The sequence below is a fragment of the Hermetia illucens genome, chromosome 1 (genome assembly GCF_905115235.1).
Source record: "Hermetia illucens chromosome 1, iHerIll2.2.curated.20191125, whole genome shotgun sequence".
In the NCBI taxonomy this organism is placed as follows: Eukaryota; Metazoa; Arthropoda; class Insecta; order Diptera; family Stratiomyidae; genus Hermetia; species Hermetia illucens.
The window spans coordinates 65,302,086-65,324,163 of NC_051849.1; the positions used below are offsets into that span (position 1 = coordinate 65,302,086).

A 22,078-nucleotide genomic window follows, 5' to 3' on the forward strand; every position below is an offset into this window, starting at 1 on the left:
TGGGAATCTGAAATCTTTCCCAGGGTGCAGAAGAGGGGAATGATTGTTAAGATACGAAAGAAGGGCACTCTTTTTAAGTATGACAATTGGAGGGGTGCATGCTCCCAAATTCCATAAACTGCAGCGGACCGGTCATGTAGACTGGAGGCACAAAGATCGAATCTCTAAACGAGTTTTTAAAGATAGAACTGCAGAAAACTGATCGCAGGGACAGCCACCGAAGACTTAATTGACGTAGATTGCAGATCATTCATTATTCTGAGGTTTGCGAGATGTATGAATTTGGGGACGCTGGAGACGGGGCTTGATATGAGCTGTACGGGTATCGCACTAGCAGGTTGGAAATATATGTAGAGCTTGATAAAGGCAATTGAGCAGCTCTGTTCGGCACTGCGTAACTCCATAGTTGTGCATCAGTATGGTACAAGGTTGACATATTCCCGGTTAATGAAATGTATAATTTGGATTGGTGGATTCTAATTGTGTAGCTATAGAGTGGCAGGGATGGAGGGAGACGCTTTGCCTGCACATGGCATGGTTATTTTAACAAGAAATTACTGCTTAACACTAAGAACAATCAAGATCATTAAACTCAATTTTGAATGTCATCTTACCTACACACATGCCTTAATTCGATGTAAGAAATTTTGTTTACTTTCTATTCTTAATGTTAAACGTATTCTCAGTAAACCAAAGTTGCTAATTGAAAATTATTGAATATCAATTCCCGAGAATAGAATATTGTCTTCTCATATTAACGGGCGGGGGTAATGGTAGACGTTCTAAGTGAATGTCATTTGTAAGTCATCAAAAAAGTTATCTGAATTCAAATGTTTTGCAATAAAAATCGATTGGGATTTATTAAGCTAAATTGGTTGAAATGGTGGGACATGAAAATCTGACCCCCCAATTCAGATTTTTTTCTGGTTGAAGGAGAAATTCAAAATCTATTTCAGAATATAGGGATTTGAGGGAGGATTGGTTGCCCATTAGCTCGGCAAGGCTCTTTGTCCTCATTGTCCCCATTTCAATTTCCAGCAGGAGGAGTGATATTTCCTTTCATTCAAAGTGTTCCGACTGCTTCCAATTACCAACAACAATTGTGTCAAATAAGAATGATCGCTCATAAAAAAATTCATCTAATTTCTGGCATAAACTCCAGTTGCCTTTCTTTAATGAATTTCCCGCCCACGACATATGGGTCTGCAACGAGCTCATTACCTAGCAAATGGGAATCTCGCCAGAATTGGAAACAATCATTTGAGACGCATTCACACGATGTGATTCCATTGAAACATTTAGCATTCTCGTGTAGGTGGAGGAGTTTTTAACTGAATTTACGCCTGCGGAGCTGGGTGCAGATGGGGCCCAGCAACGCCAGGGACACTCAACGCTTCGAGGCAACCACCTATGGATGTAATTCGCGTAACCATTTATTGTCGTTTTCATTGTTTGTCGGAATATGAGAAAGACTTCATTTGGTCCATTAGCGTTAAGAATGTGGGTCGAACTTCGAGGTTACTGGCAACAAGCGAGTTCTTCATTACATCTCCAATTGTTGGGGGTGTATAGGGTGATGTTTAAAATTAAACCGTTTTCTTGAATACTTGACTTAAAAAGTATCTAATTACGGACAGTGATGCTTACAGGTCTGCAGCACCTCAAATATTCTTGCCAAATTCTTGGAAAATCCGTTTGTGCAATATCATAAAGTAACGTACTTTTGAGAGGTGGACCTTGAGTCTTTATTAAAGCTTTGTCTATTATTTCCCACGTCGTTATTGATGATATTCTACAACATAGAGTCGAACATGACTAAACCACTCAGCCGAGCTCGAGTACTAAATTTTAAGCTCCATATGAAACCCAAGGACTTCTATTATATTTTCCATTAATCTGTGTAGACACATTCGGTTCCGCATATTTAACTCCACCCTGTGACTTGAAACAATCAATTTGGTTGGTTTCATGAATGAATTTTTACTTTTTTATTCAAAAGAGTTGGTCGGTGAATGGCGTCTGGCTTGAAAATTTAAAGACAGCTAAAATTTTTAACTTCGGCACCATCAATAAACAACGTGTTCCATAAGCATACAGCCAGGCCATTAAACGACCGATAAATTCACGGTTGTCGGAAGAAAAAAACCAATAAATAAAATGGTTTTTGCGATTCATCTGAAGCACAAAGATACAGAGAAGAAGCTGCGCTACCAGCGTTAATTATCGATTTGAATTTATTGCTATTTTTGTATTTATCGACAACGTGTGGTGTGCTTTTGAATATTTACGAGTTTCAACAATGTTTATTCAATAGGAAGTCGACACGCAATATATCTGTTACTAATAGACATGTATGAAGATAGTGTTTCTGTGTGAACGGAATCTCCTTGGAAATGTGAGAAATGGAAATTCATTTTTCTTCATTTTGGTTCCTTATATGGAAATTGGGCGACGATACGAAATGAATGGTCCTATTTACCAGGTTTCACTATTCTCGTTATCTAACGTCAAGACATCAATATTTCCGTTTTGCATAACTGTCTCGTGGATGAACTGGAATTTGAATTAACAACCCACTTTAAGAATTTCCGTGCGCTATTCATATGATAAAGGAGAAATAGTAGGCACCTTAGATTTTTCTGAAGAAGTAGTAGAAATAAAAGGTCGTAGTCATTATTTAGAAATAACCTATGAATGATTGGTAGATAGTTGGCTTCATCGGCGACTGCTCCTTCCGCTTTGACAGCCGTCGGTGTATCAGATAATCAGTTGCTTGTTTAAGCCGTAGTTAGATGTCATACTCCCCCTGTCTTTTAAATATCTATTAGAAATGAAACTCGATTGTCATGCTATCCCTTGATATCAGTAATTTAATGCCAATCTTCCTTCGATTTAGGCAGATCTCCGCCTTGTTTAAATCCGCAGAGATTGCCCTCTTTGCCTGCATCTGTATGTAAAGATGAAGAGGAATCAATCTCAGAAGGATCTCCAAAGATATCGTTAGGCATGTCCTCATTGCCCCAGTGTGTGTTCAATTCGGTGCTATCTGTCTATTAAGTAGTCATTGACCTTACTATTGAAGCAGTATTTTCAGGGTGCATTCCCATCTGCCATAGAACTGCAAATCATCAAGTGATCAAGCTTTTTAGTGAATTGGTGGCCTTGGCTGAATTGATGCGCGGCCCCGCCCTGGGTGCTAGTAATTCTTAATTCAAGTGGTCCAAGTACCAATCGAGCCCTTTCATTTGATACTCCACATGATCATATTCTGTGAAAAAAAATGTGCAAGATGTTATCCACTCGGGATGATTTCAGTGCTTTGCAAGTTTCAACTGCCCATCTTCCTCTTGCTTCCGAGCAATCGTCTTCGATCACAAAGAAGACTAGTTGTGATCGCAATTTCATCTAGGTTACGCTAATGCGTGAAACAATTTCATAACGCAGTTCTCCATTGGCTGAAAGCAGTGACTCGAGGTATTTAAATCGCTCAGTTCTGGGCAGAGACACGAAACGGTTTTGATATATTCGCCACAATTCGGATGGAGATATCAATGCGTCTTTTCCGAAGGGCTTTTGTGAGTTCCTCGGTCTTTCCTGTGGGGGTATCAATATTTAGCGTGAAGAAATACATTTGATTAGCTCTGATAATTTACTTACTTTTTGACGCCGTCCATACGCCAAGAACCCATTTTTCGACAACTGTTCTAATATGCATCAATGAAGAATTTGTCTGTCTCCAGTTCCAGTAGTAGCCTGATACCACCTCTACCTCTCCACTTCTCCCATCGGCTTTCAATGGAATTTGGACAGCCACGGGATTTCTGGTGAGGAACTCTGAAAGAAATATATATATTAGGTTGGGGAAAAAGTAATTTCGAATTTGTAATCGAATTTTAACACTTTATTTAGCATACATAGAATTATCCGATTTAAGTCAAGTATGCGCCGTTTTGTTCGCAAACTTGTTGCCATTTAGAAGGCAACTCCATTATCCCTCTCATATAAATCCCCCTCCCTTATTTGCAAAAAACTCAGACAGCAAGTTTTCGCAAGCTTCTTTTGAGGGGAACTTAGCAGCACCAAGACCGTTTTGCATGGACCGGAAGAGATGGTAATCTCTTGGTGCCAGGCCCGGACTATACGGTGGGTGCGGTAAGGCATCCCATCCGAGCTCCCGTAGCTTCTGACGGGTCGTCAAACATGTGTGAGGCCGAGCGTTGTCCTGGTGGAACAGAACACCATTCAAATGGTTCCAAACGGTTTTATGGTCCTTACCCAGTTTCTGGCCAATCGAGCGAATGCTTACATGCCGGTCTACTTGGATGATTTCGACGATTTTATCGGGGCCTACCAGTACGGGGAGTATCTTCGACTGCACCAGAACGAAATCGATCGAACCAACGCTGTGCTGTGCGAATCGTTACAGTATTGGACCCATAAACTTCACAAACTTTTTTGGTCGCCTTCGTTGCATTACCTCTCAGGTAGTAAAAATGTAAAATATGATGAATTTCTTCCTTGGTGGACTCCATCTTTGACGCGCTATAACTTGAGACTGAAACGTATGATCATAAAACTGTCAAAGAGACACCTGTAGTCTAGATTGTGGTCTTCAAATTGCCGTATAGTATGACTCGATGCGATAAGTACAAGACAAGATATGTTTAGGTGTCGCCATCTATTGACAAAATACGGTATTACTTTTCCCCCAACCTAATATTAAATTGGATTTAAGAATGACGTAAGCTATAGGTTTTCTATAAAATGAATCTCAAATGTCTGCATACTTCTTCCTTGCAGACCACGAATCGCTCTATTTCCTAATCTAACACTATATCAATATTGGCATTGGAAGTTGCTCTTGCAATTACTGTAGACGCAGTTTTGCATATTGGAAGTTTGCCTAGGTTGGCTTAGTGCTCTTCTCCAATATCGTAGCACCATCCTTTTCCTCCGCCAAAGCACTTTTCTGTCATTCGCTGTCTGCCTTGAGCTTTACTAGATCCAAATCTAGGGCATCCACTTTCTCCTCAATGGGTAGTAGATCCGCTTGCTGACTCGGTCTATGTGTCCTTCTACCTAGCAATTCCATCGTGCCGTTCGTTGCACAGTTTTACAGTCCAAGACCTGATCGAAAGCATATGTCAATAAATACCAGCTATTCCTTCCCCATCTGCCTGATGATGAAGTCTTCAGTGATTTTTTTAAATGCTTGGGTGCCATGCCCCAAACGAGGGATCCGTGGACTAAAAAGATGTGAGAGGAAGTTGCTCTCAATTTGGTCCGGTCCAACATCAAGTGGATGTGGACTTAGGATCCCTCACTTATCCTAAACAATGATTTCGTGTTCCTCACTAGTAGTTGCTCCGCAAATGATTTTAATAGTATGGCTCGTCGGATGCTCTTCAGTACACTATCACAGCTAACGCCGAATCTCCTGGCTCCTACCCCTAACCTACCCGTGATCTCTTTCTTGGGTTTCTTTGGAAAATCCCTCTCTTCTCAGCTGATTTCTGCTTTCCCCTCCTCCTCGGTTCCGTTGTTAAAGGTTTGGGTTTATCCTGGGGCTACTTAAAGAAAGCCCTTTTTTGGTTGCAGGTGTTTTTTCAGCTAGCACAGATACCATTTAGCGCCTGCGTCACTGAGGCTTGCTTCTTTCTTTCCTTGGTTGCTCTTCGCAGCAGGCCAATATTGAGCTTGACTCTATTGTCTGACTTCCCGAGTTTTCCCTCCTTGGGGATAATCACCTGATTATCAGTATTACGGAGATGTGCCTCTGCCTGATGGACTAGTTTGTGGCGCTGTATGTGTTTACCCACTAATGCGGCCAGGTACCAGTGAGGCTCCGTTCGAATACTGTCTGTTACGTCCGACTGCAAACCATCCAATGGACACGTTTCGCATAAGCCCTTAAATTGGAGGAAGTGTCTAGATTCGTATCGCTTTTTTAATAGGAGAGACGAGTCTACAGGGTGGCTATTATCATCCACTAATGATCTTGGTAGACGAGAAGCTATTATATATTCCGTATCAGTCTATCCCTCAGGCCATTGCTTGGTCCCAAGGGAAACTTTAACAACTAACTTAATTTAGAATTTTACGTACGGAACTTAAGCTGGAAAATTAGTTGTTGCGGAAGAAGTTTTCCTCAGCGATTAAGGGATTGGGATATGATAATTTGTAATAAATTCACCACGTACAATATCTTTCGTTGAGGAGGTATAGACGGTGAGGCCGGAATGTGGAAAGCTTTTGATTGGATCATAGTAGGTAGCGGGATTAGGGATTTTTGCTGTAAATAGCTAGAAGGGTGTTGAAGAAAGGATGAATTCCATGAGGAATAATATATGGTGAAGGCAACTGTTGCTGAACTTTAGTCTGGGATTCCCGCCATCTAGAGGGCTAAGGATAATCTTTTAAAGGTGCAGATGGCAATCGGGGATGTTTTTCAGTCGAATTACCCTACGGAGGGAGAATACCAGGATATTGATATATCTCAAAAATTCCTGAAGAAGTCCTTTTGACGCATCTGTTTTTTTGTGGATTGGAACGTTACAAAATTCAATAAAATAGTACATTTTTCCTTGCCGAGGCTAATGCTGAAATTATAGCCAAAACCGTGCATAGGATCGACTCGCAGCACAAAAGTCCTTTACAAGAGTATTTAATTTCAATCGATCAAATTGCCTACCTCATGGATTTAAAAAGTGGGCCTCAAAGATTGCTTTATTTAATTTAAGCTTTAGTATCTGACGATGGAATTCTCGTCCTTGCTGAAAGTGTTTTCAATATCCTCGAAACTGTCGGTGATAAGGCTATGATTTTTTTTCGTGTTTTTTAAGAGCTCAGATTAAATCCACAGATTGCAGTTTTTATTTGAGTTACATATCTATCCGCTTTTAGCTCTCAGCATATAATCCCCTTCCTTGAAAATTACCCCACCCCAACTCCTATTCTAAAGACTGGCCAATAAGGTTCATACCAGTTGCACTGGCTTTACTCTTGATCTATCCTGTAGACTCTGGGATTAATACGATTTTAGTGTGTTTCTCCTCACTCTACGCATTAAGGATTGAAATGGGTGCAGTTGTTGGGGATAGTCAAAGCGATGAATCAGATTAAGTATGGTCAATCATGAAGGCATAGCTATCCCAAAAAAAAGAAAGGTGATGAAAGTTGGCTGTGCAGGTGCACCAACATCTCAGTAGAGCTTCAACCAAGTGCTCTGTCGAGACACGCTTGCTTGCTGTGTTAGCTAGGGTCGAGAATGTGGCAGGCTGCTTTGGGCACTTCTGTCCGCCTCAGTTCATGTTCACAACTTTACGTGTCTTATACACCATCATGATATTAAATCTCAAAGAACTGCAAAACGTTATCTATTGAGTCGAAATATATGTAAAATTGACCTTTGTGCCGCGCTTCAATTTATGGGGTCGCTTTTTTCATCGGGGTGTCTTATGGGCAATGAGAAGGTATAGGAAGGGAATATATGGGTGTCATAAATCTCTATGCACGGCATATATCGTCAATCACATATACGCGCCATTGTCGATAGTCAAAGGTCGTAGTCGTGAAGTCAGTCGTAATCCGGCGCTAGTGACATTCCAGTAGCAAGAAAGTTTAGAATTTTCCAGCGTATCAACCGACAAGTTCTATTCCTTTTGAGTGCAGTCTAGAATCCCAGTCCAATAGGAATGGAACCTGGGGATATTTGAGGGCTTATCTGCAGGGGGGTGAAGCCCATGAAGGCAGAAGGAAAAGTAGCATTTTTTTTCAGGTTTGCATAGCTTTTATGATTTCTCCATTTTGTTTGATGGCTTGGTTTTCTAGCTGATTTTATATGCTGGTAACTCCTTACCCGGAATAGTCTCCTCATTTTTGCCCAGTTCACGTTGTTGACATGTTTTTTGTCTCGAATCTGTATTCGTTTTTTTGTGGCCCCACGTATATTTCGTATTCTGAGCAGGAGTTCTTGGATATATCACTCTCCTCGGTCTTTTATTCCCAATATTTGATAGACTGTTATCTCATTTCAACTTGTAACTATTCGCTAGTTATGGCTGTTTGCATTCTTAATTTAGCCGGGTTTTCAGTAACCATTCAGTATCATTGACTGTTTATAGTTTGGCTCTATATAATCCTCTTCTACTTTTCCGGTTAGTTTACGTCGAAAGAGACCATAATTTCGTTGCCTCGTAAGTTTTCAACTTCACTAAGCCTTTCAATGACTTCATAACTATTATCTATCGCTCATTATCTTATTTGTAGGTCTAAGTTTTCATAGCCAAATCGCACATTACCCAAAAATCCAATTTCCTCAATATCAAATTCAAGTTCTAGTTGTACTCCGCACTTTGATTCATGATTTACCATTGTATCTATGTGTGTAGCCATTTGAACGATAAAACCGGCCCTATTAGTCACATCTAGAGAAACGTGATCTGGAACAGCTGGCAGCAATGAACTAAATCTGTTCATGTAAATATGTAACTCACATCTACTGGGTAGACTCGTACTTTTGGCATCCGTCCTTGAGTAAGATAAAGTGACGTATTGTGTGGAATTCGGAAGACAAACGAATGGCTGTTAGTAATGTTAACGGTCGTGTGATCTTTGAGCTAACACAGATAAAACCGAAACCAAAAACAAAACACTGAAAATATTTGCACAGATAAGATGGGAATTTCTGTCTTTTAAGGTTTCTGAGAATTTTCTAATGGTATTTGTTCAATGATATCCAATATATTATTTGTAAAATTATCCAGAATATTTCATGAGAAAATGGTGGAGGATTTTGTTTCCCATATATGGAAGTGCAAGTTCGGGAAATCAGGCGCCTCTTCCTTATCTAGGAACAATTCATTCGGGAAAACCATAAAGCCTGGAATGCGGAATATGGTGTCTAATTTGTGTTGAATTCTGCCGACTCCTTATCTGGTGTGCGAGTCTGCAATATAACAATTACAACACTCGACTGCACTCATTTGAAATACAATTATAAGTCCATTTACAGCCGATTGATTTGCTTATTTGCGAGCAGACATGACTTTTGTGTTTGCGAAAGTGTGCATGATATATCGCACCTACTCGGTAACATACTGCTAATAATCTAATTGAATTGCTAATCGACAGCTTGATCACTAGCACGAAATCTATACAAATAGAAGCACTTGATAAACTTTAAGTGGACAAATTTGTACCGCAAAGTGTGGATAGATAGGGCACTTTATTTTTATCTAATTTAAACTTTCCAGCCCTTTTATTCACCTCTATTGTAGTATCTGTGTCGAATCAAAATTGCCATTTTCTGTCCTATCCAGTATTCTTTCCGTCTTTTGATAAATGTTCATAGATATCAGGTACGTGGATCGACGTATTGCACAAACCTAAACAGAAATCGTTCTCTGCAAATGGAACCATTAGCGCCATCTATCGGGTGATGATTAATGCATTTATGCTGTGTGAATCTTTTCTGAATTTGGTGACATTTCGTTCAGTGGAAGTCGAAATACGACACATCAACCGAAGAATGTATAAAAAGCAAAGACACAATATTAAATTTTATGTTAAAATCGATAAAAACTTCTGAATAATTGACTGTATGGTGGTAATTGTGTATCTAAAATACGAGTGTCCGGGTGGTTTCTACGATTCGAAGAGGGCAGGGGACATGTCAAATTGTCGTACACAACTCGGGTGCCTCTCTTCGGAATCCTAACGATCATCGCTTTTTTCCAAAGGGAAAACCTCGTATTACCAGAATTTACGAATGAATGGAAGTAATAACTCTGCTGAGATTGTAGGGTCTGCACCACAAAGTTCGGCAGAAAGCTCTTCACTGTAAACCGAACGAAAATAAATTCGCTTTTGGTTAGAGGACTAATTCGTATTCTCATATTTTCGTGACTTATGGCATTATCCACAAGAAGTTGAAGTTTACTCGTAGTTATTCAATTGAAAATAGTATTGAAGAGCTCCTGCCACAGTTGCTGTTCATCTTGGATGGGAGCCTGTGGTTAATGTCCCTTATAATTGAAATGCTTACGGCCACCCGCATACTCCTTGGTGATGCGGTATGCAGTGGTGAAATCTTTGTTATTTGTGTTAGCTTCTGCCTTTTGTCACGTTCTCGTACTTTTCCAAGGAATGGTTTTCCTTACGTTCATCGATCCGCTTTCATCTATCCGCATTCGTGCAAATCTTGTGACGCCTCTTTTGGAACGTGGCCTACAACTTTATTCGCCCTGGAGATCAAGAATTTTTGATGGTGGCCCAGTGCTCATCTATATTTGGTGAGTTGTTTAAAGCTTGTGTTGTTCGCGTAGCAAGAAATGTTCCTCACTGCTCGACGATAATCTGATTGCGAAAACGGTTCGTTTTCGGTAGCAAAAAGGATTAGCTGCGAATCCCAATTCATTGCTCACGGTATAAAACACATATTTCTATTCCTTTTAGTTGCCTTTTACAATAAGCAGGACACATTTTAAATGATTTGTTCTTACCCTCGAGCTCAATGGATTTTGCTAGCGCTACCGATTCTTATCAATGTACTTCAGTTATCTCCACGATTTTCCGTGGACTTGCCCTCCACCATTATTCTACACTACGTAGTTCTAGGGCACCCCAATCGTCGGCTCTCCTGGGATAGTGGATTCCATTACATGGCATAACCTGCAATGGATTTGTTGCATTTCGTTAATTTTTTTATCTACTATTCGCACGTTGGAAATTCCTTCTCGCTTGCAAGCATCCGGGATTTGAAACTTTGCTTGTCCACTCGGTAGACCATGCGTTGAAGTTGCCCGTGATGATTGTGGGGATCATGTGTTTGCATCTAACACTAATTCACGTAACATTCGCTCATAGTCAACGCCTAGGGGGAGCAAAGAAACTATAGACATGAACACCGTTAACTTTGTCTTTTACAAATCCATTACCAAATGTTGCGATAATTTTTTCGGATGGGTATCCTCCTGTCGTCCAAATTACATACATTCCACTTCTATCGATGGCCCATACCGCTTCGTCCTTCCCTATGTGTGACTTGCCAATAATTGTCACGTCCATATCGAGCTCTAGGATTGATTGCCGTAAAAGACAATGTGCGGCCTCAGAGTGGTTTAGGTTTATCTGAATAAATCTCATCTAATCTTCGCTCTTGGAAATCTCTCTCATTTTCCGCTTGCTGCGACGCAATTCCTTGCCAGGCGCCTTTTTCGCCACAACGTCTACATTGATCAAATCTATAGTGATTGCTTGAGGATCTGGCTATATGCGCTTTAGACATAAAAAACAGATAACAAAAGGATATTTTCTCTGGAATCCTAAAGAGAACCCATACACTCGCTTCACATTACCCTGCTGAACTCAAATCGCCTATCGCTTTTTCGCAGGAGTCCTTAAAGTTTTCGGACCGCTACCTTAACGTGGCGGTCGACATTGTGCTTCGGGCTGAAGGAATTCGTAGATCGTATTCAGGGTATTAGCCGTTGGCTTCAGGCAGTTTTCATACATAATTTCTTCCCTGCTGTGCTCGGTACAGCCGTTATCACCTTCCTGGTCTTCCATCCGTTTGCACGAACTTAGGTGGAAAGGGTAGCATTTTATCTCTTCGTCTAAAGAGATTCAGGTTCGTCACTTTTAGAATTATCTATTCCGATGGCTAAATAATTAACCAGAGCGTTGTCAATATCCTCTCTGTCCTTCAATGTTAATGGTAATTCTAAGTGTAATCTTCGGATGTTTCCAGCGACTAAATTGTTTGATATAATTATGCTGTGGCGCGGCAGGATCTGCAGCATTCGAAATTTATTTCGGATGTTGCGGATGCGGACGGGTAGATGGCGCTGAATGCGGAAACTCTCCACTCACTCGTTTTCAGAACGCACCGGGGGAGTGGAGAACCAGCGGTAAAAAAATGCCGTTGGTTGGGACAGTAAGGACCGCATGGAAATAAGTCGGTCTCTTCTGTATCCAACCGCGGCTCCGAACACTTCGGCTCGCTCATAAAAAAATAGGAGAAATAGGCAGTGTGAAATAGTAACAAAGTGTGGTGCATTGTTTTAGATAAATGCTTTTGTAAATAAGAAGAAAACGGGTTATAATTTATTTTAAAGAAAAAGACTAAGTGGTTAAAAGGTAAAGTAAAAAATAGGCGATCGATATTGGAAGAATACAACAGAATTTAAATTGTATTTAAAAACTGTAACACAAACAAAACAAAGACACGCAGAAAATCAACTAAAATGCTGCTTTTGATTTTTTCGCTAGTGTTATGTATTTGATTTGCACATTCCGATAATTCGGGAACCATTTCTTTCATTCAAGGGGTTGTAGCATTGATGAATACAACAACAGCGAAAAAACCAAAAATAGTCTAATTATTTCAAAAAATGGTAATTCGTTTCTTACATCCACATTTTTGTTGAGGTATTTGCCCCAGATTCAGGCACAGGCTAGCATCCTCGGACCACAGCCGCGGCAGTCGCCAGCTTCTCACTTCCCGGTATCCCTCTGCCCCATGAGATGTCCTGTTTTTCAAGCCGGCCTCCCTCTATGAGCTGCTTATTTGCTAAACACCAGAAAACCGCCGTATGTTCCGCAGGGTTTCAGAGATAGTACCCCCTGCACATCTCCTAAGTTAACTAGATGACTTCAATATATCCCCTAGTTAAGGGCGTGCTATCTCTACTAAACCGTGAAATTAATGATTTTTTCAATTCCACTGTTATTAAGAAAGTTATATGTGAAAGTTGTCGCTTCTGTGCAATGCATGTCAATATCACCCGAAAGTGGATATTCTCACAAAATAGGTTCTTATATTACGTGTTAGGTACTAATGGAACAAATGTCCATTGAAATGCTTTTCTAAAAGAAATACACAAAACCTTTCATACCTGAAGCGTCCAGTTTTCGGTTTCTCAATTTGTTTGATGTCTTCATATGAGTGGAATCAATCAGACCATGTGCCAAGAAGTATTATAAGACGGCAGTGCCTCCGTCTTCGAAGAGTTTTGGCTTCCTTCACGTACTTGGTCATCGACATCGAAATCATATATGGTGGACAATATCTCCCAAATGAAACATTGCGCGTTCATAGTACTCACGTGCATTGCCTCTCTAGGTCTTCCCAAGAGTTCTGTACTTCTCTACTCTTTAGCGCCATGCGATTCTAGCACTACCCATCCGTCGACTATCTTGGGAGAGTGGGTTGTAGTGCGTGGCGTAGCCAATAATGGAATAGTCCTCTCTTGAAAGTGTGACCTACCCATTGTCCTTTCCGTCTTCTAATCAACTCGTCCAGGAGTAACTGGCCTGTGCGCCGCCGAAGTTCTTTGTTCGAAGTTGTGTTTAGACTGTTGTTGTTGGTTTCGCACATTAGTCAGGGTCAGCTTAGTCAACCTTATCAATTTTGTTTTTTCATCGCTTACCCCACAGAGAAAATCTGATCTGGAGTGAAGCCTCTGTAGTATGGGCCGATGATGTTCTGGGCGTATGGGGCTGGCATAGCAAGATAGTGATACCTCTATAATTGCTTCACTGTGCGATATAACTATTTTTATGTATGGAACAGGGAATGCCTCGTCGTAGTCGTCAGGCACTAATTTGCTTTTCTAGATTTTAAGCATCAGTTGATGAATTGCTTGGTGTAGTTCGTCACCTCCAGATTTAACCAGTTCGACTGTAATTCCATCGGCTACTGCCGATTTATGGTTTTTAAGCCGATGAATTGCACGGACTGTTTTTTCTATGCTTGGTGGTGGTAGTATTTGTCTGTCGCCTCAGTTCGCGAGACCTCCAACTCGCCGATATTTTAATTGTTGAACAGTTCATGAAAAAACTCAACCCATCGCTCCAATATGCTCATACAGTCGGAAATCAAATTTCCTTCTTTGTATCGGCAGGATCAGCATCTACGTGCACAAAAGTATCATCTGATTATCAGAAGGGATTCCTGGTGATGTTATTTACGCCCAGAGTACAAAATCAATCAGATAGTAATCCGGGTCTATATTGGCTCCGCTATATGTTCTGACATTCATCAAGGCTAAGAAGTGTCGTTGCGTTAGTACGTGGTCATTTGTTTGAAAGTGATCCCGTCTATTTATTTGTGGTACTTCTAACAATATACCATGTGCGACTTGGATAATGTGCAGTCCGTTGTCATTGGTAGTTTTATGCAAACTATGGGAATCGATGTATCGTCTAAATACGGGCCCCGTGCCTACTTGGCTTGTTAGAATCTCAAAGCATTTTTTTGATTTCATATTTCGAGCAGTTTTCGAAAGTTGATTCCACTGCTTCATATAGGCGCTCGGACGCTAATGAGGTTTATATTTCTGAATTTGCCTCGCAAGCGAAGAGTGCAAAGCTGACAACAGCAGGGTTTTTTTTTGTCTGACATCAGCCTTATATTGAATAGGGTATTGGCCAACTGCTAGGCAACTCCTTTTTTGAACAAGGAGCGTACTGTTCGGCCTTTTCGTTGCCGACGTTTAAGGACCGTCCAGTCCGAGATTCTTTTCGTGGCTCCGTAACCTTGGTTTTTTGTATAGGGTTGTCAGCCCTATCCAACCCATAACCTGAATGACCATTTAGTATAACTTGTCCGTTTGTAGGCGTGGGAGACTGAATTTCCGGCTATCACCGCTTGCAGGTGGAGATGAGTTTGATAGTAGAGTTGTTTGTGTTGGTTCAAAAGACGTTTCCCAAGTTGTATGCTCCATCGTGGGTGTCGCCCTGGGACCTATGCCATTTGAACGCCTACCCCTCCAGTCGGTCAGCCTCCTTCTTTACAATCCTCTTATACTCGATTGAGCGTCGAGATGAATTCCCTTTTGTTTGGAAATTAGTCGATATCCAAGTGTTACGATGGCTTAATTCGCAAGACGTAAAATTTTATTCGATTGAAGATCGGTAGAAATGTTCATTCAACCTCTTAAGCTGTTACTCGTCCTAGATGAGGAGGCTACCATTAACGTCTCTCGGGGCACTATCGAAAAATTGCGACCATCAGTCAGTTATAGTAGCGAAATCGTAGTTATTTGCAGTAGCTCCAGCTTCAGTTGCAAATTCCCTTTCGACATAGCACACGCTACTCTTCACTTCCCAAGATGGAGGGGCCGGGTCTCATCATGCATCATGTTCATACTCACTTTCAGCAGAAATAACAGTCTTCAGCTTCCGGCGGGCAGCCAAATCTTATGATACTTCGAGACGTGGTCAACAACCTGTAAAAAGGTGCGGATGCAATTCTCAGACGCAAGGAACTACAACTATAAGAAGATTGTCCCGCGCAAGGTCGGTGGCAGCGCCTTGTTTTGCCCATCCAGAAGACAATTCGTAAATTTGCTGTTGATCTTGATGTTGTCTATCTGATTAGAGGTATGTTGCCGGTCAGTTTACACCCGACTGATCTTACAACAGGATCTGTGCTCGAACAATGTGCTACCAGTGACGAGGCGATGGAAGCTGCAAAAATTCACATTCACCATATTTTCCAACCGCGTGAGGTTCGTTCCACTGATTCGTAGATGCTATCAGAGTCGATCTTGCCGTCCAGATCTTCCATCACGATCGCAATGTTCCCTTTAGAAAACCTCTTCAAGACTGTATTGAGTTGCTCATAGAAAACCTCCTTTTTCTTTGCAACTGAAGTCTCCGTTGCTGTCCTATTGAGATTCCTCATCCTGGACCGGAATCTCGATCCGGCATAAAGTTCAGTCTTATATCAGGCAGACTTGTCAAAATATAACAGCACGGTGCCGTTGTAGGGAAAGAAGTGTTTCCCATAGTTCTAGCATCTTACCTCACTTAACCGCAGATTGTTAAATCTGTACTGCTGAAATTGGAGGAGGCGTTCATTCTGTGGAGGCTCGATATCATCGTCGAGGAGCGTTCGCAAATTCCAATATCCAATCATAAACCGTTAATGAAAGCAAGTGGTTGTAACCGGAAGATCAGTTCGATTTCGAGTTTGTGGTAGCCGTTTCCTTAGCATAATTGATTTTGAGACATGCAGATTGTTAGTCCAAACATCTGCATCCCTTTTTGTCGCCTTTCACAAGTAGGAGATATATCACCGGGACAGCGACCTCGCGTTTTAATAAAAAGTGCCAGGGTGAGGTTGGCATTCGCCTTGTCCTTGAACTGCCAAGGTCAATACATCTAATAAGCAGTACTCGCACTCAATGGACCGGACTTGCGGATGCATTGGGGAGATTTATCAGCACACATTGTAAGCACTAAGCCATATTTAGATACTACCAGATGTTGATGCGTACCGTTAAGTTTCCCCAATACCTTCGCAAGTCGGGCCCATTAACTGTGGGTACTGCCTATTAGATAGACTATGGCCAAGGTGCTATACAGCCATTCGAACTAAAGTGCCCTCCTCCTGCCTCTCTCTCAAACGTGCTTGGGACCGTTTAGGGCGGTTCTCACATATCGGATCAAGATTGGTTAAAATATTCATCTGCCGTGAATTTTTGATTCGGCGGTTGATGGCTTTCCAGAAAATAGTCTTTCAAAAAGTTTTCTTGTTCCTATGGTACCTATTAGATTGGCTATCACAGACAAATCAAGAAAAACTGGAAAATTACCCCATTTGATGCCAGGCGAATATCCCCATTATTAAAAACATTCTATAGCTTCCTACAAATTGTCAATAAAGTAATATAATATTATATAAAATGCCGCGATAAAAGATTTATTACCCAGAATTTTCACCACTCAGACAAAAATTTGTTGCAGTATTGCGTTGTGGTAATTTTTAGCTGATAGGAACGTAACAGATATACGAGTAAATCTGTTACTGCGGACTGCTGAGAGAAAGTGCGTTAACAGTAGAGAGGTCGTGACAAAAACGGGATCACTTTCGTCATTGAGAATCGCTTTGGCTGGAATAGTTCTATTGCTGGCGTTTACAATTTTCATGGGATAGTGCTTTCGTTTTATTAGCATAATGAGCCAGCTGCTTTTCATCGTGAAACAATATCCTCCGGAAAATTTCTGCATTTTCACAGCGGTTAGGATGAAAAAATCGGATATTGAAACATTAAACCTGTCGTAATTTTAGGTATTTCAGGAACTATTTACTATCAAATGATAACACAAAGTTGTCGTATTGACGGAGGATTTTATGTCCGCTCTCCAAGTCTCCCCTAAGCGAAAAAGCATTAGTAGAAAAGTCTCATATAATCATTTTCGTAGATAACGCATGTATATTATATTTGCGTAAGGCTTCAGCAACAAATGCACCACTTTCGTCTGCTGATAACACAATTAACGACAAAACTTCATCGACTATCCGCGAAGCTTGAGTCAAATAAGCTTTCGCAAGATTTTAGTTTGGCCCCGACCTCAGAGCATATCAGCAATTATCACACTTTAATTCGTTAAAAATCTCGTATTCGCGCCATTCAGAGATGTAAACAATTCTCAAGCTAAAACTAAATAAATTAGTGAATCGACATTTCCCTATAGAGTGGTCAGTGCGCGAGCATGCATAACCATTGAGCCGTACTGCTGGTGCCCCTGGTAATTCGCCACTTAGCTTGGCTTCTTGGAGGTATTTTAGGTAGTGACTCAAAATACAGATGATTCATGCGCTGCTGAAAATTCGAAAAATCTAAATCCAAAAAGCTCAGTGCATTTGTCGGTCTGGTGGGCGCAAATAGGCGCAGTCAACGCGTACGCGAAACAGTGCGAAAACATGAGTTATAATCCCTATTTACGCTTTTCCTTCATCAAAATATTTTGAAGCGTTCCGGGCGTCTGTGATTGGCATCCTACGCGAGTGTCGAATAGTTCAGGAAAATGCGTCTAAAAGGTGCTTAGCCAAATTTCTGCCAATTAATAGATTTTTTACCATCATTAAGCGGTTTTCAAGTATATTTAGCGTATTACCGAATATCTTTGCATTTGTTGATTGTTTATTCAATTTTCTTCCCCGAGCAGATAAGATTATAACTAATCATGGTTTTTTTCATGTTTCTCTTTTCAGAACTGAACGGTGTTCGTCAAACGGACAGTATGTCGAATTTGAGTGATATGTCGGGTAATACAGCCATTCAAGCGGGCAGACCACGAATGGATGTCGCGCTTGTAATCGATATCCAACAGCCGGAAAATGTCACTCACCGTAAAGCCGCTCTAGAAGATGTGAAACAGGCCTGTGCCTTGGTCAATGGCAATTTACAAATTATACAGGTAAATTATTGTTTTGATGAAAGGGAAATGAATATTTGGTTCTAACAAAAGAGAGAGAGGTTTGCTCAATCGGTTGTTGCGAAAGGCGGGCTGACAGATCAGTTGCGGTTGACTCCTGAGTTGTCCTTTACTTCAACAGAACTAGTTTTTCTTACACAATTCTTCGAGTTAAGTCCAGTTTCCAGTTGATAAAAACTGCTAGGTGATAGTCGCGTAGCACATGATTCACAGAAGTTAGCTCTAAAACTGAGCAGGAATTTCAGTTCTACCTTGGTACCTATGACAATGTAGTATCATTGTCGCCTCTGGTAAAAAGACTCACGCCGGCAAACAAACTTGCATGAAGACCGAATTGTTCAATTATTCGATCGAAATTATAGCGCAGATACAGAAAATTCGAAGAATTTGGCATCCAAAGAGATGACGAAATTCCTACGTGTGAATTCCCTTTTCCTCTTAATAAATTTAACACCAAGAAAAAACATCCTTGAAATTCTTCAAATTTTCGCATCAGCAAACAGCAATTCAGAATATCTGTCTTGGACACTGTGGAAGCAACATATTCCTTTTGGTGGAATACACTTATGTATGCATCAATTGCCAGTCGTTTATTTTAATCCCCAATATATAAATGCTCGATCCATTCAATCAGAAATAAATTTTATTTGTGGTAAGCTTCAGCGAAAGCGACTTTTCTTGTGGGCGGTGGCTGAGAACTTATCAATATTTGTATAGCAATGGAAATACCTTACCTAAAAATTAAAAAAAAATTTAACATTTCCGAGCCATCAACCAATAAAATTTAAAATTCGATTGGTGCAACAGAGTTATCGTCGCTCCGAATGAGGGTGGGTTTTTCGTTACGACGTCGATAGTCAAGAATTGCAAGGTTGGATTTTTGAAATGTATTCACGCGTGTCGATACAAGTCCGCTAGAATAATAATTTCATTATCAAAAATAGCACAATCTGATTGATAATTTTTTGAATTCTGGGAAAAGCTAGTCTTTTTCAGCATTAATTGTGGAATGTTCCCAAAGACGCTGCCCTACATGTTAGGAGGGGAGTCCCGGTTTATAATAAAAACCATTACCACATTACAAAAAATACAAAGAAGAAGTCAAGAAGTCCGAAAGTGCTATTATGAAATTGGGTAACCTAAAAATTAAAGTGATAGAACGTCTGTGTCTTTGGAAAAATTAAAACTATTGAGAATTGTGAGCAATTATTTTCTTATCTTCCACACAAAAAATGGATCTTGTGCCAAACAAATCATTTGTTTCTTGAGGTCAACCCATTCGTCAAATCAAATATTCACTTGGAAGAATTTTCGTAAAAGTCCGTAACGCTTTTTATCGAAATAAGCAATAAACTGCAATGGGGCAATTCGGGTAGGGTAGGACGTCCTGGTTAATGTTTGCTTAATAGTTTTTTTTACATACTTTACAAAGTAGAGTCTATAGTTATCATATAGAAAAATTAATTTATTTGGTCTTCGGATGTCTTCTATTCCTCCAATACTTCCTTCAATTTCACTAATTGTTTTCGAAATTGTTTACCAGTAATGGTTTCATCAGGTTTTAGTCGTTCATGATAAACAACTACTCTTTTACTCCATCAAATACCCATGAAAATCTCGATTTCAACTCGATGCATACAAGGTTTTCTTTCGTGTCTAGCAACTCAATCTCACAAGCAGTTTTCCATCCTCTTATGGACCAAACTCCTTGGCAAAATGTCACCTGTTGGATCGATGTAAAATCGTAGAGGAAAATCAAACCCAAAGCCGAGTCCGATGAAGTTGTTGTTGGTACCTTGTCTCGTCCACGTTGAAGTGTTCAATGAATGATCTCATCGTTCCTGGAACACCTCGACTACGCTGGTGATATGTGCTTGTTCTCGCACCGAATCATGAACGTTGGCCTAGATTTGAAGAAGGAGGCAATTGGGTCAGACTGAAATACAACCGACACCAAAGTTCTCAGTCTGCCAGGTCGTCGTACTCTTCCTATCTGCATTAATGAGTAGAATATTAAGGGCGCCAGGTGGCAGGGAAAAGGTCACACATAAAGGAATTCCATTGCTGATTGCACCATGCAATGGAATCAAGTATCCCAGGACGACCGGCGTACGAGTCGGCCCAGAAACACATGACGTAGAATTCTCTACAATTAACTCTATAAATGACAGAAATTTTGAGGTGTTTCGTATTTCTAGATGTTTCTGCTTAGCATCTTGTATTAAGTATTTTCCAGGTGTCTTAATTTACTTTGCCCAGGAGTTGGACATTGTCTCAGAATATGTGTGCATGTTTCATCACTTTTCCCACAGACTTGCCTAGCCTCCCCAAGCAGTAATTTAGCTTGAGATGATCACAGAAGATATGATACAATGATCCCACGCCAGTTTTTGGGGAAGTTTAAACAATCTTACAAACGATTGGTTTGTATCCCCCATGAGCATAATAGGCTGTTCCATTCCTGGTAAGTTTGTACAGTATAGTTCCCTCAATCGTCCCTCTGCATGTATGTATTATTGCCATTACCTCCTTCTCGATTCCACAAAAGGATTCTGATCTATATATCGGCCCTCCTGCTCCTTTTCTAGCTAGCTCATCCGCTGCCCCATTGCCTTCCAACCCAATATAATCTAGAACCCAGAGTATTCAGATCTTATTGTACGAGCCAAGTTTATTCAATTAATAAAGTTTTCATTCCTGTTTTATAGTTCACCTGTTTGGATCTTGTGTTGTCTTGATAATCACTTGACTGAGAAGAATTCCAATAGTCGCCCCCTATGGTTTCTTTGAGGAGTAAAATAGGTAGGCCACGGATCAGCAAACCGACCTTGTAGTTTTCCGATGTGTGTCCTACAGGCTAGTTTCGAGTCTAGTATGATTCTCAAGTATTTAATCTCTGATTTTCTTGTAACTTTTATACTTGTGAATAGTACGATGGTTTCCTGGCTGAATTGATACACAATCCGGTCTTTCTGCACAAGGAACTAGTAATTTTCAACCATAATTGAATTCTGCCTGTAGAAGTTAGTACGATACACTACCCTGTGGACAACTTTGTTCATTGTGTTCATAATAATATAATTAGTACTTGTTTTTGTGTCCCTGGTATATCATCCCCAACACATGTCGTGTTCTGCTCCATTCCGGGCTTGCAATTGAGGGATTGTGGTCCTAGCCATTCCGTCGTGTCTTTCGTTGTGCAGTTTACCAGTGTAAGGGATGGTTGAAAGCGTATGCCGAGCTTGGCACTCCAGCGCTTACACATCTGCTTCACAATTAAGTATTTGCTCTGCAAATCACTTGGGAAGGATGGCTTGTTGGTTGCTCCTCACTGCACTGACATAGCTAACATCCAACCTCCTGCCTGTTAGCTTCGTCCTTGACATATCCGATATTTCCTCCTTATTGGACTCGGATTCAGGTGTCTTGTGAACTGATCTCTATTGCTCGAATATATACAATGTCAAAATGAGAAAACATTATTAAACATCTCCGAAAAACTTCCTTATTCGACATTTTAAAAGTTATGAGTAACTATATATCCTGTACAATAGGACTCTACTTCAAATTAATTTCCAATGGCGTGCTTTTACTTTCCATAACATGATTGATGTTATTAGCCTATACTAACATCGATTTTGAGAAGGATTTCGAAAGCGTCGACAGGGGTGTATCTGCAATGCTTACGCAGAAGGTTCACTGCGGGGAAACTATCATAGTAGCCAATATCACAAATGTTACGTGCTTCATCGAGGTAAAAGTTCAGAGGAATTCGACCCCGGACTGTACTTTATGGTCGATATTATTTCTTTTTATTATCGGTGACGCCCTCCATGCTGTCTTGGCTAAA

General features: G+C 40.6%; 1 protein-coding gene across 7 annotated transcripts in view; it reads left to right on the forward strand.

The window, feature by feature from the left end:
- Positions 1 to 22,078, forward strand: part of LOC119649648 (mitogen-activated protein kinase kinase kinase 15) — an 84,773-nt gene that overhangs the window by 10,535 nt on the left and 52,160 nt on the right. For 5 of the 7 annotated variants that reach the window (XM_038051905.1, XM_038051919.1, XM_038051912.1 and 2 more), the window contains exon 2: positions 18,005 to 18,210. In XM_038051905.1, coding sequence (XP_037907833.1) covers positions 18,005 to 18,210 — 206 coding nt within the window. The other 2 variants (XM_038051930.1, XM_038051925.1) reach the window with 2 other exon arrangements.